We start from the raw sequence: 22,328 nt of genomic DNA on the forward strand, positions 1-22,328 counted from the left end.
GAAACAGCTGTTTGCTTGTGAAGCACAACTGAGGAGCAAAACAACACTCCTTTGACTCCACCAATTTAACTGTGCATCTCAAGAGCTGTCACCCCAAACAGCACCAAGAGTTTCTGAACAGTAAGAGCCATAAAGCTTTGCCTCTACTTCAGTCATTCAACATAAAGGAGCAAAAAAAGGCATTGAACTTATTGCTCTCAATAACCAGCCTTTAAGGGAGGAAGAGGTGGGCCTTTGCAGGCTGATGACGAGCCTGTCCTGAACTTCAGAGCGTTGTCTTCTTTCTTATAGAGGGCTCCTCTCTAATGCAACTTATTACCTGGCTTAACTTTCACTAACACGAGCAACACCAGAGACAAACTGATCACACGTCATGTCAAATCAATCCACGGAAAAGAGTTCAGACACATTTAGCTTCTGCTTGTTGACACCATAGACCGTAAGGTAAAACCGTTAGCTTCCATTAGCATCAAAACAATGTGGCTAAAAAGCTAGTTTTGATTAGCATGCTAAATCGGCAGGTTACGGACATTTTCCTATAGGATCCTGTCCATCAATATGATCAAGGAGAGGAGCAATAAACCATGAGCAGTGGTGATGATACATACATTATCCCTTACTTATGAGCTAACGCTATTATTAGCTTCCCCACAGACTCCTGGAGATTGGGTGTAAGTCCTGTCGGCATGTTGAGCCTCACTGTCCAGTGGATTGATGACATGTAGTCTACAGGAACCTTCTTTTTCATTACTGAATGACTATATCTGAAAAATAATGATCAGGTCGAATCAAACTCTGTTTGTCTTGTTTATGTCTATTCCTTAAACAAATATGCTGTGTTTATTTATCAGTATCGACAATGAAAAGCCCCCCCCCCCCCCCATCACTTACTTTAACTCTTCCTGTCCCATTAAAGTTACTAACCATAGACCTTTCTGGAGTCCCTGAGCTCCCTTGTCTCGTAGGTTCCTCTGGATCTCTGCTACTGTGGCCGTGCCAGACTCCAGCTGCTGCAACTACTCTCTCTCTCTCTCTCTCTCTCTCTCTCTCTCTCTCTCTCTCTCTCTCTCTCTCTCTCTCTCTCTCTCTCTCTCTCTCTCTCTTCATCTCCCTCTTCCTCTCTCCAACACGGTCTCAGCAGATGTGTGTCTAACATGAGTCTGGTCCTGCTGGAGGTTTCTGCCTGTTAAAGGAAGTTTGTCCTTGCCACTGTAACTTGCTAAATGCTGCAAAGTGCTCTGCTCATGGTGGATTAAGATGAGATCAGACTGAGTCCTGTCTGTAAGATGGGACTGGATCTTATCCTATCTTTATTCCTGTTTTATTGAATCGCTTTTAACCTTTTCAATGGTGTCTTGGTATGGGTCAACGAGTCTAAAAAACAAAAACAGACTGCAGGCCATAGTCAAGATATGCAGCAGGGTTGCGGGCACACCCCTGCCTGACATGTCAAGCCTCCACCGAGCCAGGACCCTCAGCAAGGCCTGGTCCATCGTGGCTGACCCATACCATCCCCTTTTTCTTGAATTTCGCCGGCTTCCCTCAGGCCGAAGATTCGCGATGCCGAATAGCAGGACGAATAGGAAGAGGAACTCTTTTGTACCGACAGCAGCTAGTCTGCTTAACAATGCCGCATAACTGTTGTTTCCAGTTGTTACTGTTGTTGTTGTTACCGTTTGAATGTTTTGATGTTGGTGTTGTACGGTTTTGTTTGTGTCACCGCTGACTGAAAGACAAATTGCTATAATAAAGAAACCTTGAACCTTGAACCTTGATCTTGATGTTGGGTCTTTGTTAATAATAGAATAGAGTACGGTCTAGACCTGCTCTGTTTGGAAAGAATATGAGGATGACGTTTGTTGGGTTTTTGTTGCTACAGAAATAAAGATTGATTGAAGGATCGGTACTGGCCAATATGAGTCTGAAAATATCAGCAAATCAGATACTTGCAAAAAATCTAAGACCATGCATCCCTAGTTAAAAATGACTTACACTATATGTATATATACAGTATATATATGAATATATATTGCAGAGCCTGGACACCAATGTCTCTGCTTAGAAAAAGCAGATTTTTAGATGAGAGTGTGTTTTTAATGCTGAATGGGCTAAAAGAAAAGATGTTTAAAGTTAGTGTGTGAAGAACTCTATTTCAGAACAACATGAATAAACAGTTCTGAGACACGACAATGAAAAAGGCCAAAGACAACATGTGGGCTTTGTTGGTTCTTACACTGGTCCCAGACTTCATGGGGTTTCCCAGATCACACACAAGATAGCGGGTCTGGTTTTCTGCTTCATAGCTGCACGTCAGCTCAGTCAAGCTCTGGTGAGGACACAAAAAACACAAATTAAAAACTTATTTTAGAAAAAACAAACATAAACTAAATCACTTTGCATCGTTTTACATAAGGCATCACTCTAACGTTATAATATGAAGACAAGGTTTATGATATAATTCCTTGCATAAGTTTACTCCTGTTTTTAACGCCGTGTTTCTATTTTTCTTCGACTCTGATAAAATCTCTGTAAAGTTTTTCTTCTTCATAGAAGTTACCGTAAAGCGCTGAATTTAAGTACTTTGTTTGAAGATGAAACAAATCTCAAATGATAAGACAACATGCTGTATAGTGACACCCTGTGATTTATTATTACTGCTTAAATTGAAGAATAATGACAACTTAATTCAGTTTAGAAGTATTGTTCTGAATACCAGCATTTATACAAACACAAAAACATACTAAGAGCTGGTTTCCGGGACAGTTTGTCTCACCACATTGTTGCGTGCGATCCCGCTGTAGTCAGCCTGTGGGGGGAGCACCACATAGAGCTCTGCCTCGTACGCCCCTCCCTCTCCCTCGTTTCTGGCACTGAAGGTCAGACTCAAGGAGTTCTCATCTTCCAGGTAGACCTCATGTCTGTCACTGTGAGAGGGAAACTATATCAATACTGAGGTTTGTACAGCTTCTTAGAAGAAAGAAGGCATTCCTGTTTTCTAAAACAAAAAGTGTAGCTAGCAGATAACGACAGAAAGTTTATTAAGCTTGTTTTATCAAAAGAAACAGAAAATATTACATGTCTTTTAGCCCCCAGAACTACTTTCCTGTGCCCCCATTGTTGTCTGCGTTTCGACTGCGGGCAGAAGTCCCTGGTAGATTGTGGTCTAAACAGCGACCCTGTTAACTGGAGACTTTCAGCCGGATGCATCCCTTATAAATGTTTTTAGACGATCATTAAATATCTGATAAGGATATTTTGAAATCTTAATAAAAACTAAACTAGTTTGCACAGGAGCTCCCTGTGTTTCAACAGCTGTGTAAACTCCACAAACACTGACACGTTCAGCTGAAGTTCTCCAGTTTACAGGGTCACTTTGAAACTGTAACACCGGTAGAGACGCATTCGCGGTGTACTGAGACAAGACTACTGTTACAAGCTGTCACTCCAGTCGAAACTTACATAGTTCTGGGTAAAGTTCCTGCAGTCGAAAAACGCCTCATGAAATTGCAGGTCAACTGTACCCATATAACTCAAAGTGCCTCGCGCTGCAGAACATTCCTGCCAAAGCCCAGCCTTGAACAGCTAACTGAGGTTGTCTGAGGACACCTTGACATGTTGACATGATGGATCTGGAGAGCAGACCTCCCTGTCCTTCAGATTAGTGATAGACCTGCCTGCTCTATGAGTCACTCTACATGTAGGGATTCATTTTTTTATCTACACTGTTAAACCAACACTCAGTGAAGTCTGGCTCAAGTCGACAATGCAATGAGCTCTAAACTGAGTTTTATATGTGTGTTTACTTTATAAACTTGTATTTAGACACAGAAGAAATAGCATTGTAAGTTTACCTAACAAATGAAGAAACTCCATTAGTATACATTAGAAAGTCCTCAGATGTTGAAGACATCAAGCTGAATCTAGCTGAATACAACAACAAGGTCTGCAAGTTGGGTCAGTCGAGTAAAGAAGAAGACCTGCCAGTTGTTGACCGAACAATGGAGCCAGCAGCTAAACCAAAATCACTCTGCCAGGTTGAAATCTTCTCGGCAACCTCAGTCTTAAAATATAAATACGCCCGTGCAGAAGTGCTAAAACTGCAGTTCATAGAGCGTCCACTTGAGGCTGGCTGCAGAAACACCAGAAACCACATACACACCAATTCAAAGAGAATATCTTTACAGCAGAAATAAACATGTTTACAGCCTGGTACAAAAAACAGAACAGACGGGTGACGTCCCGGATACTACGTCCATTATTTATACAGTATATGTGGAGGACACTGGCAAGACTGCTTCCATCAATGCTTGTAAGATCAACGGTCTCTGTACCCCAGTCTGTGTGGAGACACCTCGGGATGCAGATGAGGAGAACACTTGTGCATAATTATTCTTTGGAATTACTGAGGCAAAGGGACTGTAGTCTATACACCCCAAATCCTCCAGTAACAACAGGGCCACAGAGGAATTTATCAGTCAAGCAAATGTTCCATTATTTCTTATAGCTTAAAAAAATCTGCAGCATTCATCAGAAGAACCCACAACAACAGAAGAAGTAACTGAACCCATTTCTGCTTCGTAGTCTGGAAAGTCCCTGAGGCCAGACGGCTCCTGTCTGATTCTCACACCATGCACCGGCCTTCAGTTCTGTCTGAGTTTGCACTTAGAGAAGGCTTATTATGGCCTCCTGCCTGCTTATAAACTAGGCCATCATGGCCTTCATTCCTAAAAAGCAGAAGGACCTATCTGACAGTTTCTCCTGTTGGACCATTTCATTGTTGAAGAAAACAATCGTACCACCAAAATCAAACAGGCTTCAGATACACTGATTATTTTTAAAGGTGCATCACCAGAAACATGTTTTATTCAATCTTGACTGTATGTTGCAATTTTGATTGTGAAAGAGGCTTTTGAGAGGGTAGAATTGACTTTCTTATATTTGGATTTTGAAAAAGGTGGACAACTCTTAATAGTTCCCCTTCTTCCCCCTTACTTTCATTCCAACAAAACCAACACAACCTCTTTTACACTACCTAATGGGAATTACATTGTGATGTCCATGATACTCCCTGTTATTGACTGAGCATTTGGAAAAATAGTAATCACCTACCACAGTTTCAACCACTGGCCAGGAAATAGAAGTTGGGGTATTAAACATAAAGTGTTGCTTTATGCTGATGCTTTGCGACTATATGCTTCTGATATACAGGACAACTTATATAAGAGTTAATAGTTTCCAATTAATGAAGACACCTGAGAACTATAAGCAGAACAGCTTGAGACTGAACCCGAGCCTGGTGGCACTTCCTTTACGACTGCTCTGGTTCACTCTGAAACATTGTGATGCCTTTTGTTAGGACAAAGGGGTACCTTAAGCCTCCTCTTCTTTTCCTTTCTTTATTTTTGCTTGACTGGTTCTCATGTGGGAAATTGGGATTGGGTTCGGTTGTCACTGGTTTGTCCGACACTGTTAAACGCACCATGTTCCGGAGGTGCCACCCAGGAAAGGTGCTTGGGCCTGTTTGTATGACGTCACCTGATTGAGGTGATGAGCCGCAGCTGGGATGCCAGCAGATACCTACGAGACTCAACCACAGAGACGTTCGCAAATCCTTGGAGAACCAAGAAGGCTTTGAAGCTTAACCCAACCAAACAAAAATAACTATTGAACTCATAGAAGAAGCTTGGGCTCGCCACTCACCACCCACGCCGTCCAGTATACTACGGCAGACCGGCACGCAGGTGAGCTGACCCATTTCAGTTTCCAATACTGAGAACCAGTCCTTTCATTTGCTCTTGTTTAATATCACTGTTCATGTTAGAGCTGTGTTAGTTTTACTTATACCTCTACTCATTGAAGTCCATAACACTTTGTTTTTCTTCCAGTGACACCTAATGACAGCCCCTCATCTTCACTTCTGATTCATTTCCATTGTTTTAGCAAAGTTTGCAATGTTAACAGCGAGAATGTGGTACTATACCTGCTAAACATTTATATGTGAGCACTGTCACTGCCTTGAAAAGTTGCTCACATATCTATGACTCTGACACCCATGCCGGATTGAAGCTGATGCAAACAAGCAAGGGAGCTGACACCAGTCTGTTTCAGTTTGAGCATGATGAGGATGTCCAAATCCTGAAAATCTCATCTCCTCTGAAGCACTGCAGTAGAGCTCATAGTACATTTATACCTCTGCTGCAGTCTCTGCTCACTTTCATTTAGGAATCAGTGTTGTAGCAGGCTGTGTGTGAAATCAATAACTTTATACCACTCACTACCAAACATACAGGGGGTTCTTCGTTGGGACGGTACAAAGTCTGGACATGACCTGATCTTTGTCTCTGCGCTGTTCATCAGGTCACTGCTGTCTTTTATCCTTTAGCTCATCTTGTTTGTTACCATCATGGACTGTTTTACCTCTATGTATTCAGAAAGGGCTATAAAGTAGCACACAGTGTTTGGTTCACTGTGTAGTCACTCATTTCTTTTTGCTTCTTCATGTGGTATATCTCTTAAGTCTTCTCTTAAACAGACATTTTTCCCTGTTGTAAAACGTGACTGAAAACAGCAGTCTCCATTTGAAGTCTCTGTTCCCTTTGTGTTACCTCTGCAGCAGTGTTCATATGAAGTGACTCTGTGCAGGGCATGACTAACATGCCTGAAAAGTGACTGTAAAAAAGTAATGAAGTAATGAAAAACAGGTACATGGAGTCTTTCCAGACAATGCATTCCTGTTTTACACATTTCCCAAAGGCCCTCTTCTTCTGCATATCTGTCCATGACTGACGTGGGAAATGACCCAAATCTGATCACTGTGATTTGTTTCAGGAAACTGACCCCCTCCTTGTTCAGCATGCTCACAGTGACGCCCCTGTGAGCAAACACTTTCCGCGTGTTGATAAATCTTCAGACTCCGACACCCTGCTACTCCAGCCCTCCCCCAGCCGCTCGGCCTGAGGTAGTAAATTCATGTTTCTATTGAGCAGAAAGCAGAGAAAGGAGTCTGGTTGAGGGTCACAATCAGGGTTTTTCTTTCATTCCACATTTCCTCCCCTCCCCCGTCTTTTGAGGGTCTGGACGCAGTGACCCTGCAAGGTAAGACATCCACCAGATGAATTTAATTAGGCCGGGACAAGTTTAGCGAATGCAGAGGAAGCAACACTGAGCAGATGCTGAGGAGGGACAGAAGTCTGCGATGTAAAGCTGAGATCTTAACTCCCCTGTGTTTCATGTTTGTTATACTTGCGAGAGGATCATAAAGCTCATAAAAGAATAATCAAAGCAGTGACAGTCCCCTGGGTTCGGATTGTTAAACATCCCAGTATTTGCACATTCTTGGCTTGCAAGAGAAAAGTGCTGCGTCTCATTATTAGCAGCAGACGCTCTGTTCAGTGAAAGTGCTGAATCCGTTGAGTTCTGTCCTTCAGTACCTGCAAATGCAGATCTTTCAGTTTTCATGGGAGACTTTTTGCACTGATTGTAATTCTGCAGCTAAGAGAATTCACATGGCCATGTAATGAAAAACAGTCCTGAAAACAGAGCTGGCTTGAAGAGTCTGAGAAATAGCTCCCTTTGTGAATGGACTGAGACAGAGACGGTATCTGGCAGAGGCTCATTCACAAACAGGAACACATGATCAATTAGTAATATATGTGAGGGTGCCAAGAGTCGTCAATCTCTCCTCTGATTCTGCGCTCCAGTATGAGTGTTATGAGCCGTAAACAAGGCCTCACGCTCCAGGTTTTTTTCATTCTTCGACTTCTTCTCTCTGATTTCTTCTCACATAACTCTCTCTCTCTCTCTCTCTCTCTCTCTCTCTCTCTCTCTCTCTCTCTCTCTATCTATCTCTCTGCAGATAAGCCACACATGTTATTCCCTGTCACTATCACTGTAAGTGTTCAGTGTCTTGAATTTAAAGAACACTGGGGAATGAATTTCCTCTCACATTAAAGCGTATTTCTAATATTTTCAAGCCTGTATTTTATTGCCATAATGATCAGTGTTATGATGAGAAAGTGTGTGCACTTAATATTACAAATCTGTGACCAGTTATGAAGAAACTAATGATTAAACATGTTAAAGAGACGATACATTGACAGCATTTGTGTCATGAGTCGATGTATAGTTCAGTTTTTTCCTTGTGTTTCATGCCTTGGTTCCTCCCCATGTTTATTCTGTGCTAGTTATTCTTTGTGTTCCTTGTGTGTTTTGTGATCCATGTCTCTTTTTGTACTTTCTTGTGTTTCTTAGTCTAGCCTTGTGTTCTCTGTTTTGTAGTTCTGAATCCTTATGTCTCTAGTTGTTTTATGTCATGCCCTTGTGCATTTCCCTCCTCTTGTGATTCCCCTCATTAGTCTCACCAGTGTCCTGTGTTCACACCTGTGTTGACTCTGTGTATTTAGTTAACCTGTTTCCCTGTCCCTTGTTGGGTCATTGGCTGTTCACAAAGCAGCCTGATACATACTACCAAAGAATGTAGTAGTCAGCAGGTACTGCCTGCTACATACTGAATTTGAATTTGGTATGTAGTATGACTGTTCTGTTCGATCTGTGTTGCAGTATGCTAGGAAGTGGTTTATATGTAATTTAATAATTTTCACAGCACCTAAAAATTGAGTTCCCCTGTCAAAAAAGAAGAGAAAAGAAAAAGCTGAACCAGCGCTGTGCATTATGGGAAACGATGTCCAATGCATACTGTGAAATTTTCCTGAATCAGTTGGGGAATCGGGTAGTTTCGGCATACTGCAGATTTTTCTGTTCACATACTACATACTGAATTTAGGTCAAATCTGTAAGTACTTCGTGTATAGTAGGCGGTTTCGAAAACAGCCTTTGTTCTTCCCTGTGTTTGTCTTTCCTGTGTTCTGTCTTCCCTGCGTTCCTAGTGCTCTTGTTTTTCTGTGGATTTGTTTATAGTAAGTTTTAGTTTGTCTATCCTGGGTTTTTGTTATTAAATCAGTTTTATTTTTAAGTCTGCATCTTGGGTCCTCCTCTTTCGTTTCTCCACACCTTGACAGAATGATCCAACTTTTTTTTTTCTTCTCACGGTATGGAGAAAAGAAGGAGGACCCAAGATGCAGTCTTAAAAAAACGGATTTAATAATAAAAGAACAAAAGGTATGAACAAACTTACCTAAATGTCCAAAAAACTGAATTCAAAAGAAAACACTAGAAACACAGAGATAAGGGAACACAAGGAAGACTGTGGCTGTTTTCGAAATTGGCCTGCTACATACTATCTACTAATTTAGTAGGCAGTAGGTATTGCTTACTACATACTGCATTTGAATTTAGTCTGTAGTCTGACTGTTCTGTTGGATCTGTGTTGCAGTACGCTGAGCCAGACGTCACTGAATTTCCGGTTTCAGAATGCGGAAGTAAACAACGTCCAAGCTGATAGATAAACTGCTTCTTTAGCATCACTTATGATTTAAAAAGTTAAGAAGTGGTTTATATGGAATTCAATCATTTCACAGCACCTAAAAACTGAGTGCTCTCGTCAAAAAAAAAAGGAATGAAAAAGCGGAAACGAGCGCTGTGCATTGTGGGAAACAGTACGCGAGGCAGACTGGTCCGACGCATACTGTGAAATTTTCCTGAATCAGTAGACATCCGGGGAGTTTTGGCATACTGCAGATTTTGCTCTTTTTCACATACTACATACTGAATTTTGGCCAAATCAGTATGTATTGTTAGTATAGTAGGCGGTTTCGAAAACAGCCATTGACACTAAACACAAGTAAGACAAACAATGATCCAACAAGGGAAAGGGGGAACAGAGGAACTAAATACACAGAATCATCAACACAGGTGTGAACACAGGACACAGGTGAGACTAATGAGGAGAATCACAAGAGGAGGGAAACACACAAGGACATGACTTAAAACTAAACTTGAGACAAGGATTCAGAACTACAAAACATAGAACACAAGACTAGACTAAAAAAACAACAAGAGACATGGATCACTAAACACTCAAGAGAGACAAAGGATAACTAATACAGAATAAACACTGGGAGGAACCAAGGCATGAAACACAAGGAACAAACTAAACTAAACATCGACTCATGAAAATTTGGAGAGAGAGAGAGAGAGAGAGAGAGAGAGAGAGAGAGAGAGAGAGAGAGAGAATAACTGTGTTTTCTTCATTATGTTGTATTATTTTTTAAATTAAAGACAAGAGGACTAACCTGGTAGGCACATTACAATAAGTGCAACATTCACAGTTTGATTCTGGTCTGGGGCATGTGTTGTTGTATATAACTATCAAAAAATCATCTAAAAATGTTGCTATAATAAGTATCCTGGTTATATTCAACACTTTTTTCTATTTCCATATCTTATATGTTTATAATATAATCATATCAGACATTGTGATGGGGGGTCAGCTTTAGCACTGAACTTTACTTATTGAATGACCAGACATGACGTAAAAATAGATGTTGATGCAACTCTATGTTTGATGAATTTTCTGTCAGCTAGCATGTTAGGCTGATTTTTGTAAGAGTAAGAAGTATAAACACAGTATAAACAAAGTGCGCCGAATTGACGGTGTAGCCTATGCCGGAGGTCTGCGTAGCTCCCGTACTTACGCAGAGGCCTACGCACCTAGCTGACGTGCACCTCCTCCAAAATCTAACTGCCCGTAGGACGGACACGGACCACAAGCCCTGTGATTGGTCTGCTCAGCGGCATTGTATTTTTCACATTTACAGCACTTTCGGGATCCCGGACATAGACCCTGTATTTCATCTCCTGCTCTCTGTTCTTCATGTAATCATGTCTGTATGATAAACAGCAACATGTATCAGCTGTAGATTAACATAACACGCTCTGAATCTCTGTGGAAAAGGAAACAGAGATCGTAGCGGGGCAGGAAGCAGGTGACCAATCTATCAGAGAGACCACACTGCCCTTAAGCGTTCTGGCGGAGAATTGCTGCGCGACACGGACACATCGATGCATAAATATGTGGTGCTCATGTCCACGCTAGCCCCTGCTGCTAAGGGGGAGACACAGAAGTATAAATCCCTCTTTAGACCGGCTTTTCATGAGGAGGCAAAGAATAGTGCTCTAAACCCAGCCGGTGCTGAGGCAATTTTTATTTTCCCATCAGTGATTGTGTTGATTTTGTCAGTCCAGCAAAAGACTGCAAAGAGTGCTATGCTAGCTGTGCGGTGTGTTCCTGAGTTCATCCTGCACTGACCAGAAACATAAAATGCATCACTTCACACGCAGCAGATGAAAGAGCCTCCAGCACATGGTTAATGTTAGAACTTTCCTCTGTAAAGGTTGAATCTCTGTTGTGTCTTATCAGTCACAGAAGGAAAAAGCTGTGGCACATTAGCATTGCATGACTGCAGGGCTTAAGTTGTGTTTGTTGAATCAGGTAAAGTAATTGAAAGGTGACTTCCTCTCACCCATAAACAGCCAGCTTGAGGTCAGGGACGCAGATGTTGTCCTCTCCGCAATCGAGCTGAATCTGGGCCTGAGAAAGAAAGCAGGATAGAGATGAATGGAGGAGGAAGAAGGAGGAGCGAGGGACGGTTAGGATGGGTGAAAGACAGAGGGGTATCAAGGGAGCAGAGTCCTGAGGTTTGCAGAGAGAAAGGCTCTTGAGGAAGTGGATGTTTACACAGAGAGCCTTCTAGATTCAGGATTTAATAAAAGGATAAAAAAGGATATAGACTATACATATCCTCCGTGCAGAAAACTGTAACAAAATTTGCAACAACCAGATGGCAAGAAGTTTTGTGGGAGCCGTATTCTTTCATGTCTGCAGGATCAAAGACATGTGTGCTTATAAGTGGGAATGGAGAAAAGGGGGAACCGATGGTAGAGGTTCAGGAGAAAGAAAAGACGATGAATTCTGTCCAAACAAGTATTACATTTTTGTGAAGGAGCCACAATCAAAAGGAGTGAAACCTCATTTTGAAAGAGAATGGGATTTAATGTGGCCTTTAGTCTCTCTGACTGATGACTTGGCAGAAAACCACAGTCGGGGATGAATGAGAGTTAATTCAATGGAATTGTCTTCTCCAGTGTCCCTGGAGCTTTCTGCTTCAGTCTCTCTCTCCCTCTGTTCTCCGGTCTCTACACTTTCTCTCATGCAGCTCCACATTGTCATTGTTGCCTTAGCCTGGTCTCTCTGGCACATGGGAAACATTATGATCCAAAAGAATGCTACAGAGGGCTGCAGAGAGCGAAGGACCAGCCTGGCAATGGTTAACGCTGTCTCAGTGGAGTCACTGGTTGTGTATCTATTCAAGGTGTTATCAGACCTTTAACACCAAGCAGGCAGGGACACGCGCTCTTTGTTATTGACTCAGATCGAGTGATTTGTTGTTGTTTTCCCATTCATGTCTTAGCCATATTGGTAATGTTAAACTCATCTTAACTGCTTTTGAGCAAGTGTGACGTGAAGAGGCGGGCTTTGAGCCTCCTGGCCAACAGCTACAGTGCTCCCACCTGTCAGTCAGCTGTGCCTCTTGTAAAGGAAAACTCATAATCTAAATATCTTCGAAATTGACGCGTTATGAAAAAATCCACCCCCCGTACAGTGTGTGCCGATCAAGTAATGAGCTGTCCAGACTACATTCATTTTTTGAACCAGGCTGCAAACATGTTTATTTCTGCTGTAAAGATCGTCATCTTTGAATTTACACACAAATGCACACACTGATCACACAGTCCTCTTCAAAACTCACTAATACCCAGTGGTGGACAGTGACAAAGTAAATGTACTTGAGTACTCTACTTAAGTACATTTTTGGAGTATCTGTACTTTCCTTGAGTATTATTTTTGGGGGAACTTATTACTTTTACTCCACTACATTCAGACGACAATTATTGTACTTTTGACACTACATTTCTATCAGCGCTCTAGTTACTCACTACTTTATCTTTGAAGTCAGCTGATGAAAGTCCTTCTCTTTTTCTGAAATCTGATCCTAAGACAGTAAACTGTGTTTGTGTAGTCCTGTTTGTCTCAGTGGTTTAGTCGTACCTGTGTATCGTGCGTCTCCACGGTTGAACGTGGAGCAAACACAGAGCACCACTCAGATCAGGCAGTTCATGTAGAGGTGGTAATGATGGCTATAATTCTCCACCTGAGCACCCATGGTCATATCTTCAGCCCATGTTAGAGGTTTTTGAAATGAAGAATGATACGTATGGTTTGAAATGTTCTCCCTGTTTCCCACTCTGCCCAAACATACAAACATTCACTGTCCAACCTGAGAGAGTGTGTTGAGCTACGTAACATTTGTTTCCTTCCAGATGAACATTTCAAACTAAGGTGTCTGTGTTTGGAGGAACTTAGTGTCTGTTTTTATTCCATGGTATAGTTTTTAGAGATTTAAAGTAATGGTTTTTAGATAAACATGATGTAGCAGAATAACTCCTATGTATTCTTGACTGCACTCATGCTTTGTGAAAATATAAAGTTTTTAGATATTTTTAAAAGTACTTTGAATACTTCAGTATTTTTGAAAGCAAGTACTCCAGGACTTTAACTCAAGTCATAATCTGACAGAGCAACTTTCACTTGTGTTGGGGTAATATTTGACCAGGAGTATCTATACTTTGTCCACCACTGCTACCTCGTCCCTGTTTCCCTCATGATTTAACATTTAATGTTCTTAGCCTCTGCCCAACAAAATAAGGTGATGCATATTTCTTCTATCTGGATAATTAAAAGTCTAAAGAAGTAAGGGTGAAGCACAAAGGCTCAGTTGATTCTGTATTGTTGGACACTTTGTGATTTTCCACCTCAAAGATTGTAAACCATTAAAGGAATAATTCTCAAAACCTGTCAAACATTACAGAATAACATCAGCCCACTTTCTCCATTTATAAACATTTAAAGATGTTAATAACAGGTGTATGGGGGAAAGAGTTATACAGTATATGCTGGAAAAGTTAACGTCAGTCAGAGACAATCAAAATACAGTTCAGAGAGTCTGTGGAGTAATTCCATTAAACGGCTAATGGTGAAAATCCACTCAGAGGGTGAATAATAACAAAACCTGTACACTAGTTTTAAGGTGAATAACTTCATCAGTATGAAAACATTTAGAAGCCTGACTTCAGAAGTCTCTGATTTTCTGTTTCCTCTTTGTCCCTGTATGACTAACTCTTTAGTGACATGATTCATGTCTCCCACTGAAAACAGCCACTTACAAGTATATGATGTACACCCTCCCACGCCCACATCACACACTCAATTCACCTTATATCACTCACATAAACGTGCACGTTTTCAGGCTCTGGCTGGTGCCTGGTGGAAGAGACCACTGGCAACATACATAAACAAACCACAACCAGATGTCTGAGAACCGAGCGCCGCCCCACCCGAAAAAGAGCTGTCAGCCCTCCCTCTGTGTTTTTGCAGAGCCATGACTCGCCAGTCCTCCATGGACCTTCTAACTCTTCATATAGGAAAGTAAAATCACTGCCAGCAGAGACCGGAGTGATCAGCTCTCACTCTATCAGGGCCGACCCTCAACCTTTAACCATATGAGGCTTGACAGCATAGAGGGGCCTTACAGCTGATGTCTGTTTCAAACCCCGGTCTGTGACCTCGGTCTTAACCATTCAACACGTCTTTAAAACAAAACTGAATCAGAGCCAAGGTTATTTTAGTTTTGAGTTTTTCATTAGTTTTTATTTTTATTTCGTTTTGACTTTTTGTTTTCAATTTCAGTTTAGTTTTAATTAGTTTTTGAAGCGGTTTGCTAGTTTGGTTAAGTTTTTAGTTTTTGAAAATGCTTAATTTTAGTTGAGTTTTTATTAGTTTCAGTATTAGTTTTTGGTCTATGAGTTAGTTTACTTACTCCCATCAGAGACAGTCATATTCAAAGTAATCCCAAATGCGGCTCTGCTGCTTTCTCCCCTCTTTCGCTGCCATTAAAAATGTTTTTTTCAACTCTTGTTTTCATTATTTCATTAGTTTTCCTAAACAATAACCTTACTTAGAGCTGGAGTAAAATTTACAGATCGCATAGATCTTCAAAACGTCATACATGATTGATATTGTTAGCACAGTTTTATGTAAAAAAAGTTCACAATGCCATCTGTCATGCTCACTCTCTTGTAATTGTAGTGGTGACTGTGAGTTATGTTCACAAAGTGTGTGTGGTTATATATAAGACAAAGTTATGCTGAAATTAAGGCAGTTCCTGACTTTGATACATCATGTGATTAAAACTGAAAATGTTATTTATCAAACTTACAATGGAATTTGTAGTGAACTTGACTTGGACTAAAGGAACAGATGGAGTCTGCTAATAAATGACACCTATTATTTAAATCATCTATTTATCTGCCTTTAAGATTTTGATTGTTTTATCATCATTAAAGCTGGGGTTGGTAGTCAGATTTAGATACACTTTTTGTTATACTGGTTAAAATGATCTTTAAGTCCCGATGGCAATCAATACATAATGTGTTCTTAAAAAAGAGTGAAAAAAAGACTCTATCTACAGCCGGAATACACCTGGGAAAACACTAACCAATCCCTGCCATCAGGAGCCAAATGATGAAACCAATCAAATCCTGTCCTGCCGTTCTGCCCGCCTCCTGTAAAGCGTACATTTCGTTTGTTTGTGTTTTTAACTTTCACTATGAGAATGTTTTGGTGTTTTCTTACCGCTGAGTGAGACATGAGTTGACGCAGTGCAAGGGGGGGTTAGACGGAGTCCTGAGGAAATGCTACATTCAGCTTTAATCTGGAAGTTGAGTTTTCTATGAGAGGTGTAACCGAGCGGTGCTTTTCAGGGTACTCAGGAAGTGGAGATTTGTTGACCCGGGGGATTTTGATAGTTCCAAATTAAGACAGTTCCTGACATTGATACATCTTTGATTAAAACTACAGATGTTACTTATCAAACTTACAATGAAATTTGTAGATTTTTCTAAATGTCAATCATTTTTCATTATGCTAGGGTGCATCAGAGACAGTTTAAGGCTACATAAAGAACTGATCTTTTCAGTTTTCCTCATTGTGCATCATAATAAAGTTTAACCACATTCATTCATACATCAGGACATTTTGAGTTCCTGTATCACCACAGGCTGGAGTCTGCTCATTACTAATAGCAACACTGAAGTGGATGAAAAAGTAAAAGAATCAAGCATTAGTGGACTTCTGATAATTATACTACACACTTATTAAATGGGTCATAAAAGCACAAACTACTATATGCAATGAAAATCATCCACAGGATAAGACAAGGTGCTCTGTTTTTAAAAATGTGAGACCTGTTGACACTGACAGAACAAACTGCATGAATATTTTTGTTCCCTTGTAAACGTTCCTCACAAAGGGAGAGAGCTTTCTGTTTTTATGCCCCTAAACTCTGAATTCTCTGCCTCTGTACATTAAAACAGTGAGCTCTCTGAGTGTTTTTAAAAGTAAACTACAGACATACCCTTTTAATCTGGCTTTTAAATTGGAGTAATTTTGTTTTAGCCCTGGACTGCATTATCAACATTATGACCATTGTTTTAACATCATTTTATTTAGTTTATTTTATCCTATTTTATTATATTATAAAATAATTAGTTTTTCTATAATTTAAATTGTATTCTATCTTATTATATTATATTATATTATATTTTGTATTATTCTATTTCTGATATTTCTGATTTTATTTTATTGATTTTATTGTAATTGTATTGTTTCATTTTTTCTATCTTATTTTATTATATTTTATTTTGTATTATTGTATTTTTCTGTTATTTCTCTGATTTTATTTTATTGATTTCATTGTAATTATACTATTTTATTGTATTCTATCTTATTATATTATATTATATTATATTATATTATATTATATTATATTATATTTTGTATTATTTTATTTTTGATATTTCTCTGATTTTATTTTATTGATTTTATTGTAATTATATTATTTCATTTTTCTATCTTATTATAATATACTTTATTTTGTATTATTGTATTTTTCTGTTACTTCTCTTATTTGATTTTATTGATTTTATTGTAATTATACTATTTTATTGTATTTTATCTTATTATATAAAATTGTGTTTTTATATTATTTTATTTTACTCTACCGTATTACATTATATTTTGGTTTTATATTATTTGATTGTATTCTATCTTATTATATTATATTTCATTTTGTATTATTTTATTTCTGATATTTCTCTGATTTTATTTTATTGATTTTATTGTAATTATATTATTAAATCTTTTCTATCTTATTATATTATATATTTTTTTTTTTATTACTTTATTTTTCAGTTACTTCTCTGATTTTAATTTATTGATTTGATCGTAATAATTTAAGTACTCTATATCACTTTCCTTTCCTCTTTTACCTCTTGCTGTTTTCTGTGTCTCTGTTCTTTTGTGAAGCACTTTGGGCTGCATGCTTGAAAAGTGATATATTAATAAAAATGAGTTGAGTTATGTGGGTATGCTTTTATAAGAGATTTTGTACATGATTTAATATACACACCTTTTGCTCTATAGGCTGTTCAGTCTGATAATTCAGGACTGGTCTGAGACCGTGCTGGTCCACAGAAGCATGGGGATCCAGACTGAAGGTCAGGCTGATGAAAATGGGAGAGAGTTTATCCCTGAACTCATCTTCACCCTGCAACAAAGAAAAATGCATTAATGTGATTATTTTGTCATTTACAGAAATTCACATGGTATCCATCTGTCTCTGCTGGTGTTTTCAAACAGGGTTACTCGTATTTATTTGCTGTTTGGCATGTTCTTAGTATTTTTAGTGAGCTGGAACTTCAGTCAGGGGCAAAATATGGTTAGAAGTTTGCTGCCAGTGTTGAAATCTCCATCATTTAGTGCTGGAAATGAAACAAAATGAGAAGCAGATGTTCAGGAACTACTGGTTCAAAAGTAGGGTTTAATCTGTTTGAAGTTACTCTTATGAATCCTGCTCTGAGCCACAGTGATGTTCCCCCTTCTGAAAGAGACAAAGGTAAAACTGGTGTGTGAGCAGATAAACGTTGACAGACAGGTGACTGGATGTCTGGCAGACTCTATTCAAACTGTCTTTAATCCCTCACAGAGCAAAACACTCAGATCATTACGTCCTGACAGAGAACATCTACACACATGACTTCAGTGTCACTTTGATCAGTTCATTGGTGAGTGACGGGAAGATTGGTACTGTAGTTTCACCCCCAAATACCACTTCAAACAGCAACTTCAAACTCGGACCATTAGGAAATGACGTTAACCTCTGTGCCAGCAACAACATAATAACATTCACCTGGCCCTGCAGGTGCAGAGCGGTCTCTGATTGAATGGTTCAAATGAAAACCAGATCCAGCTCCAGGAACAGATCATTGAACCAGAATATTAGGCGCAGCTCAAAAAACTTGAATATCCTGAAGAAGTTTATTTTGTCTTTAGTTCATTCAAAAAGATCAACTTTCAAAAATTCTACATTCAGTACATGTAAAGTTAAATATTTGAATCCATTGTGTTTCATTCTAATGATCATAGCTCTGAGTTCATGAATATGGAGAAATCCAGTTTATCATGTGATTATTTTATTTGTGTATGTGGCATGGAGGCGACCAGTCTGGTGCATTGCTGAGGTCTTATTGAAGGTCTTATTGAAGGTCTTATTGAAGGTCTTATTGAAGGTCTTATTGAAGGTCTTATTGAAGGTCTTATTGAAGGTCTTATTGAAGGTCTTATTGAAGGTCTTATTGAGGCTTTGATAGCAGCCTCCAGCTGGTCTGTCTTTTTGGGTGCGGTGTATCTAATCTTCCTCTTCCTCTTGACAAAAAGCTCATAGATTCTCTTTAGGGTTCACATCAGACGAGTTAACTGGCCAATCTAGAACAGCAATCTCATGGTCAGCAATCTATTAGTTGGTAGTTTTGGCGATGTGGGCAGGTGCAAAGTCCTGCTGGGTAAGGAAATCAGATTCTCCACAGAGCTTGTCAGTGGATGGATGCATGATGTGCTCCAAAATCTCCTGGTAGACGCTGTATTGACTCTGGACTTGATAAAACAAAGGGGACCAACAACAGCAGATGACATCATCACAGCCACACTGAACTTCAAACGTATTGGATTCTGCCTCTCCTCTCTTCCTCCAGACTCTAGGTCCTTGATTTTTAAATGAAATGCAAAATGTACTTTCATCTGAGAAGATTACTTTGGACCACTGAGCCAGAGTCCAGTTACTTTTCTGCTTAGCCCAGTTACCACACTTCTGTCGTCGTCTCTGGTTCAGGAATGGCTTCATATTAGGAGTGCGACAGTTGTAGCCCCTTACTAGACGTCTGGGTGTGGTGGCTCTTGATGCTCTGACAAAAACCTTAGTCCACTCCTTCTGAATGTCTTCAAAGATCTTGAATTAACTTTTTTTTTTACACTCGTATAAAGGCTGCAGTCTTCCCTGTTGCTTGTGCCCCCTTCCAGTCACAGGGCTCTCAAGTCTCACGCATTGGGTGTGGGACACACGCATTTCAACCTGTTCACACGCTCATACATACATACATACATACGCCACACCTTGTATTTCTCATACAGAATAATTACGAGGACAACGCCCACCAAGTTGCGCTGCTTTTCTTTAAACTGTGGAACAAGTAGGAATCAAGTGGGTAATCATAAAAGAGAAAGAAATATAGCTACCCAACAGCCAACCAAAAAATTGCTTCATTTTATCCGGGTAAAAAAATGCAAGAACATGACGTTCCAAAGAAAAGGATGCACATGAGCAATTGCAGACTGAACAACACAGGTTGGAAGACGCGGGAGCCCCGTAACAAATGTGTACAGGAAGTCATCCCATTAATTGATTTCGTTGGCTAATTACTGAACAACATTACTACTTTTTCACAAAAATAAAGAGAGCTAGGGAGAGAGTAAGAGAGAGGGCAGTCAAAATTGTTAAGGCAAAGGAACAAAATACAGCTGGATAATGAGAGGACACAATACACTGCCAAAATTTCACTCTGAACTGAGTTCAAAACCTAAGAGCCTTGCATTCAACTTTCATTGAATATGCTTCGATACAGCACTTTGCAAACAGCTAGCTTTTTCACAATGACCTGCTCTGGCTGCTCTTGTGGAAGCTGTCCATGACTGCCTTTTAGAGAAATGCCAAGTCAGCAGTCTTCCACATGATTGTTATTGCATGTGCTGAACTAGACCTGTTTCTGTGCAGAATAGTAATTTAGTCCAACTTGGAATTAAATATTCGAAAAGTCTGAGATTTAATTTTTTGAGCTGTATTGATATTCAATATTGAGTATCATTAAATATCCGGGATCCTTAAAAACGGATTAAAAATATTACAATTTTTACAATATTCTTGTTTTTTTTAGTTGTACCTGTAAACAGCAACAGCTTGAGTATTTTTTAAAATTAAAACACAATCCTTCTTTTTTTCATCGTCACATATCAGCATAACATCTGGCTGAACAAATTGGGAATTCATTTTATTTCTCCAAGGAACAATTACATGCACTGTTTCTCAGTATTTATGGTATTATTAGTGTAGCCCGGTGGAAAATAAAGGGTTAAAAGTTTGAATGTCCTGCATGTAATGTTCTCATAAATGTTATGGTTATATATATATATATATATATATATATATATATATATATATATATATATATATATATATATATATATATATGTAAAAGAAAATAGGAATAAAAAGTGAAGAAAAGTCATAAAAAAGGGATTTATCATAAAACAAATGTATTCTAAGTATTGTTGTGAAAAAGAGGTAAAGTAACAAAGTGTCGCGAGAGTGGACACGTCAGGTTGTTCTGTTTTGTGATTGGTCAGAGGAAACGCTCAGATCAAGGCTAACAGTGACGAGTAGAGGAAAATGGTGGACAGCAGCGAAGCAGAGAGATGTTAGCTGTTAGTTGGTTTAACAAGTTTATTGTGTAGTTGTAAGCTTGAAGAACTTGAAGCATCGTTACGAGTATGATGCGACACACATTTTTCATTTAGCCTGAAGTTAGTGGAGTTGTGTGTGTTCTAAAAGACTGTAACTTAAACCGAGCCGGAGGTCCGACGTCGGAGCTGCGACGACGGAGCCGCTGACCGAGAAGGATGAAGAGGATTTTCCATTAGAGTCGCACGCTGTTTCTGTGTGTTTTGTTTCCATGAGGACCAGCGAGCGTTGATTCTGTGAACTGTGAACTGTTAGTTTCCCACGGACTGGACACCTGCTCTGCGATCGAGAGGACGTTTTAGTGCCGCGGTGAGCCACCTGCACGTTTTTTTCCCTTGCCTGAGAGGAGGAGACTGAACCAACTCAGCCGCGATTCCTGCCGCGATCCTGCCGTGGAGAGAGGATCGTTCCCGCGTCTGTGAGTTTGTTTTTTCCCCTGGACTATTACTGAGCAAAGAGGAGAATCCCGGAGTTGAGGGTATGTGATTTCGCTCATCATTACTGGAGTAAGGAGTCACATCGGCCGCAACGCGTCCGAGAATCACAGGCCTGCAACGGGGTTTTTCTTTGAGTGTGTGTGGGTGTATGAGCGAGTGTATGGGGCCCATGTGTGCATGTTCAGAGTGTAAAGGATTCATTCAAGTCGTCAGTAAGAGTTTCAGGTACAGTTATTATTCAACCTGTGAGAGTTTACGTGTTTGAATACATTTCTGATGGTAATAAACAGGTATTGAGCTCATGTGAGATTTGTTTAGAGCTAAAAACATAGGTTTAAAAAGAGTATTTAAAGGTTGAGTCATTTGAAAGAAGAGATTCGGGTTAACGAAGCTCTCGGTTGATATTTTCTGTTGTTTGCAAATATAAAAAAACTGTCATGCAGAATCTTTAAGTAAACTTTACTATTTTCTGCTATAAAACTGTTGTCTGGGGTCAGTTTATTTTAGTTAAGTGAACAAAAAACACAGTGCAGGGTTTAAAGTTTATTTCATGTGATTGATGTATGAGTACTTTAACCTGTCATATAGGTAAACCTTTGGGTAGCTACCTTTTAACCAAAATAATCGAACCCTACCTCCCATCGTTCTAATAAGATACTATTTCACATCTCAAACAAACAGAGTGGTGGGAAGGCTACATTAGAAATCATCCTTCAGTAGTCTGAGTGTGTAATACTGGGGTTTTGTAAGGACATCTGAACTAGTTCTGTTTGCTCAGTCATGGTCCCCCCAGCATGATTTTTTATGTTTTTGATCCTTAAGATTTTGGGGAATTCTTTGCGTTTTTATTAGATAGGCAGCAGAGAGACAGGAAATGTGGGGATATGAGAATGACATGCAGTAAAGGGTTGGCCGGGAGTTGAACCAGAGACTGCTGTGGTATGGACTCTAGCCTCGGTACATGGAG

General features: G+C 39.6%; 1 protein-coding gene and 1 long non-coding RNA gene across 2 annotated transcripts in view; one reads left to right on the top strand and one right to left on the bottom strand.

Annotated features, from left to right (window-relative positions):
• LOC117818473 (integrin alpha-5-like) overlaps nucleotides 1–22,328 on the bottom strand; it is a 61,089-nt gene that overhangs the window by 10,691 nt on the left and 28,070 nt on the right. Inside the window, exons 18-21 of the mRNA XM_034691373.1 lie at nucleotides 17,484–17,621; nucleotides 11,421–11,488; nucleotides 2,774–2,924; nucleotides 2,234–2,326 (exon numbers count right to left, since the gene is read on the bottom strand). Coding sequence (XP_034547264.1) covers nucleotides 2,234–2,326; nucleotides 2,774–2,924; nucleotides 11,421–11,488; nucleotides 17,484–17,621 — 450 coding nt within the window. The remainder of the gene's footprint in view (nucleotides 1–2,233; nucleotides 2,327–2,773; nucleotides 2,925–11,420; nucleotides 11,489–17,483; nucleotides 17,622–22,328) is intronic.
• Nucleotides 5,592–6,079, top strand: LOC117818478. Its single transcript, XR_004632367.1, has 2 exons — nucleotides 5,592–5,741; nucleotides 5,886–6,079. It is a non-coding gene; the product is annotated as an uncharacterized LOC117818478 (long non-coding RNA).

This window comes from Notolabrus celidotus, chromosome 1, assembly GCF_009762535.1.
Source record: "Notolabrus celidotus isolate fNotCel1 chromosome 1, fNotCel1.pri, whole genome shotgun sequence".
Classification (NCBI taxonomy): Eukaryota; Metazoa; Chordata; class Actinopteri; order Labriformes; family Labridae; genus Notolabrus; species Notolabrus celidotus.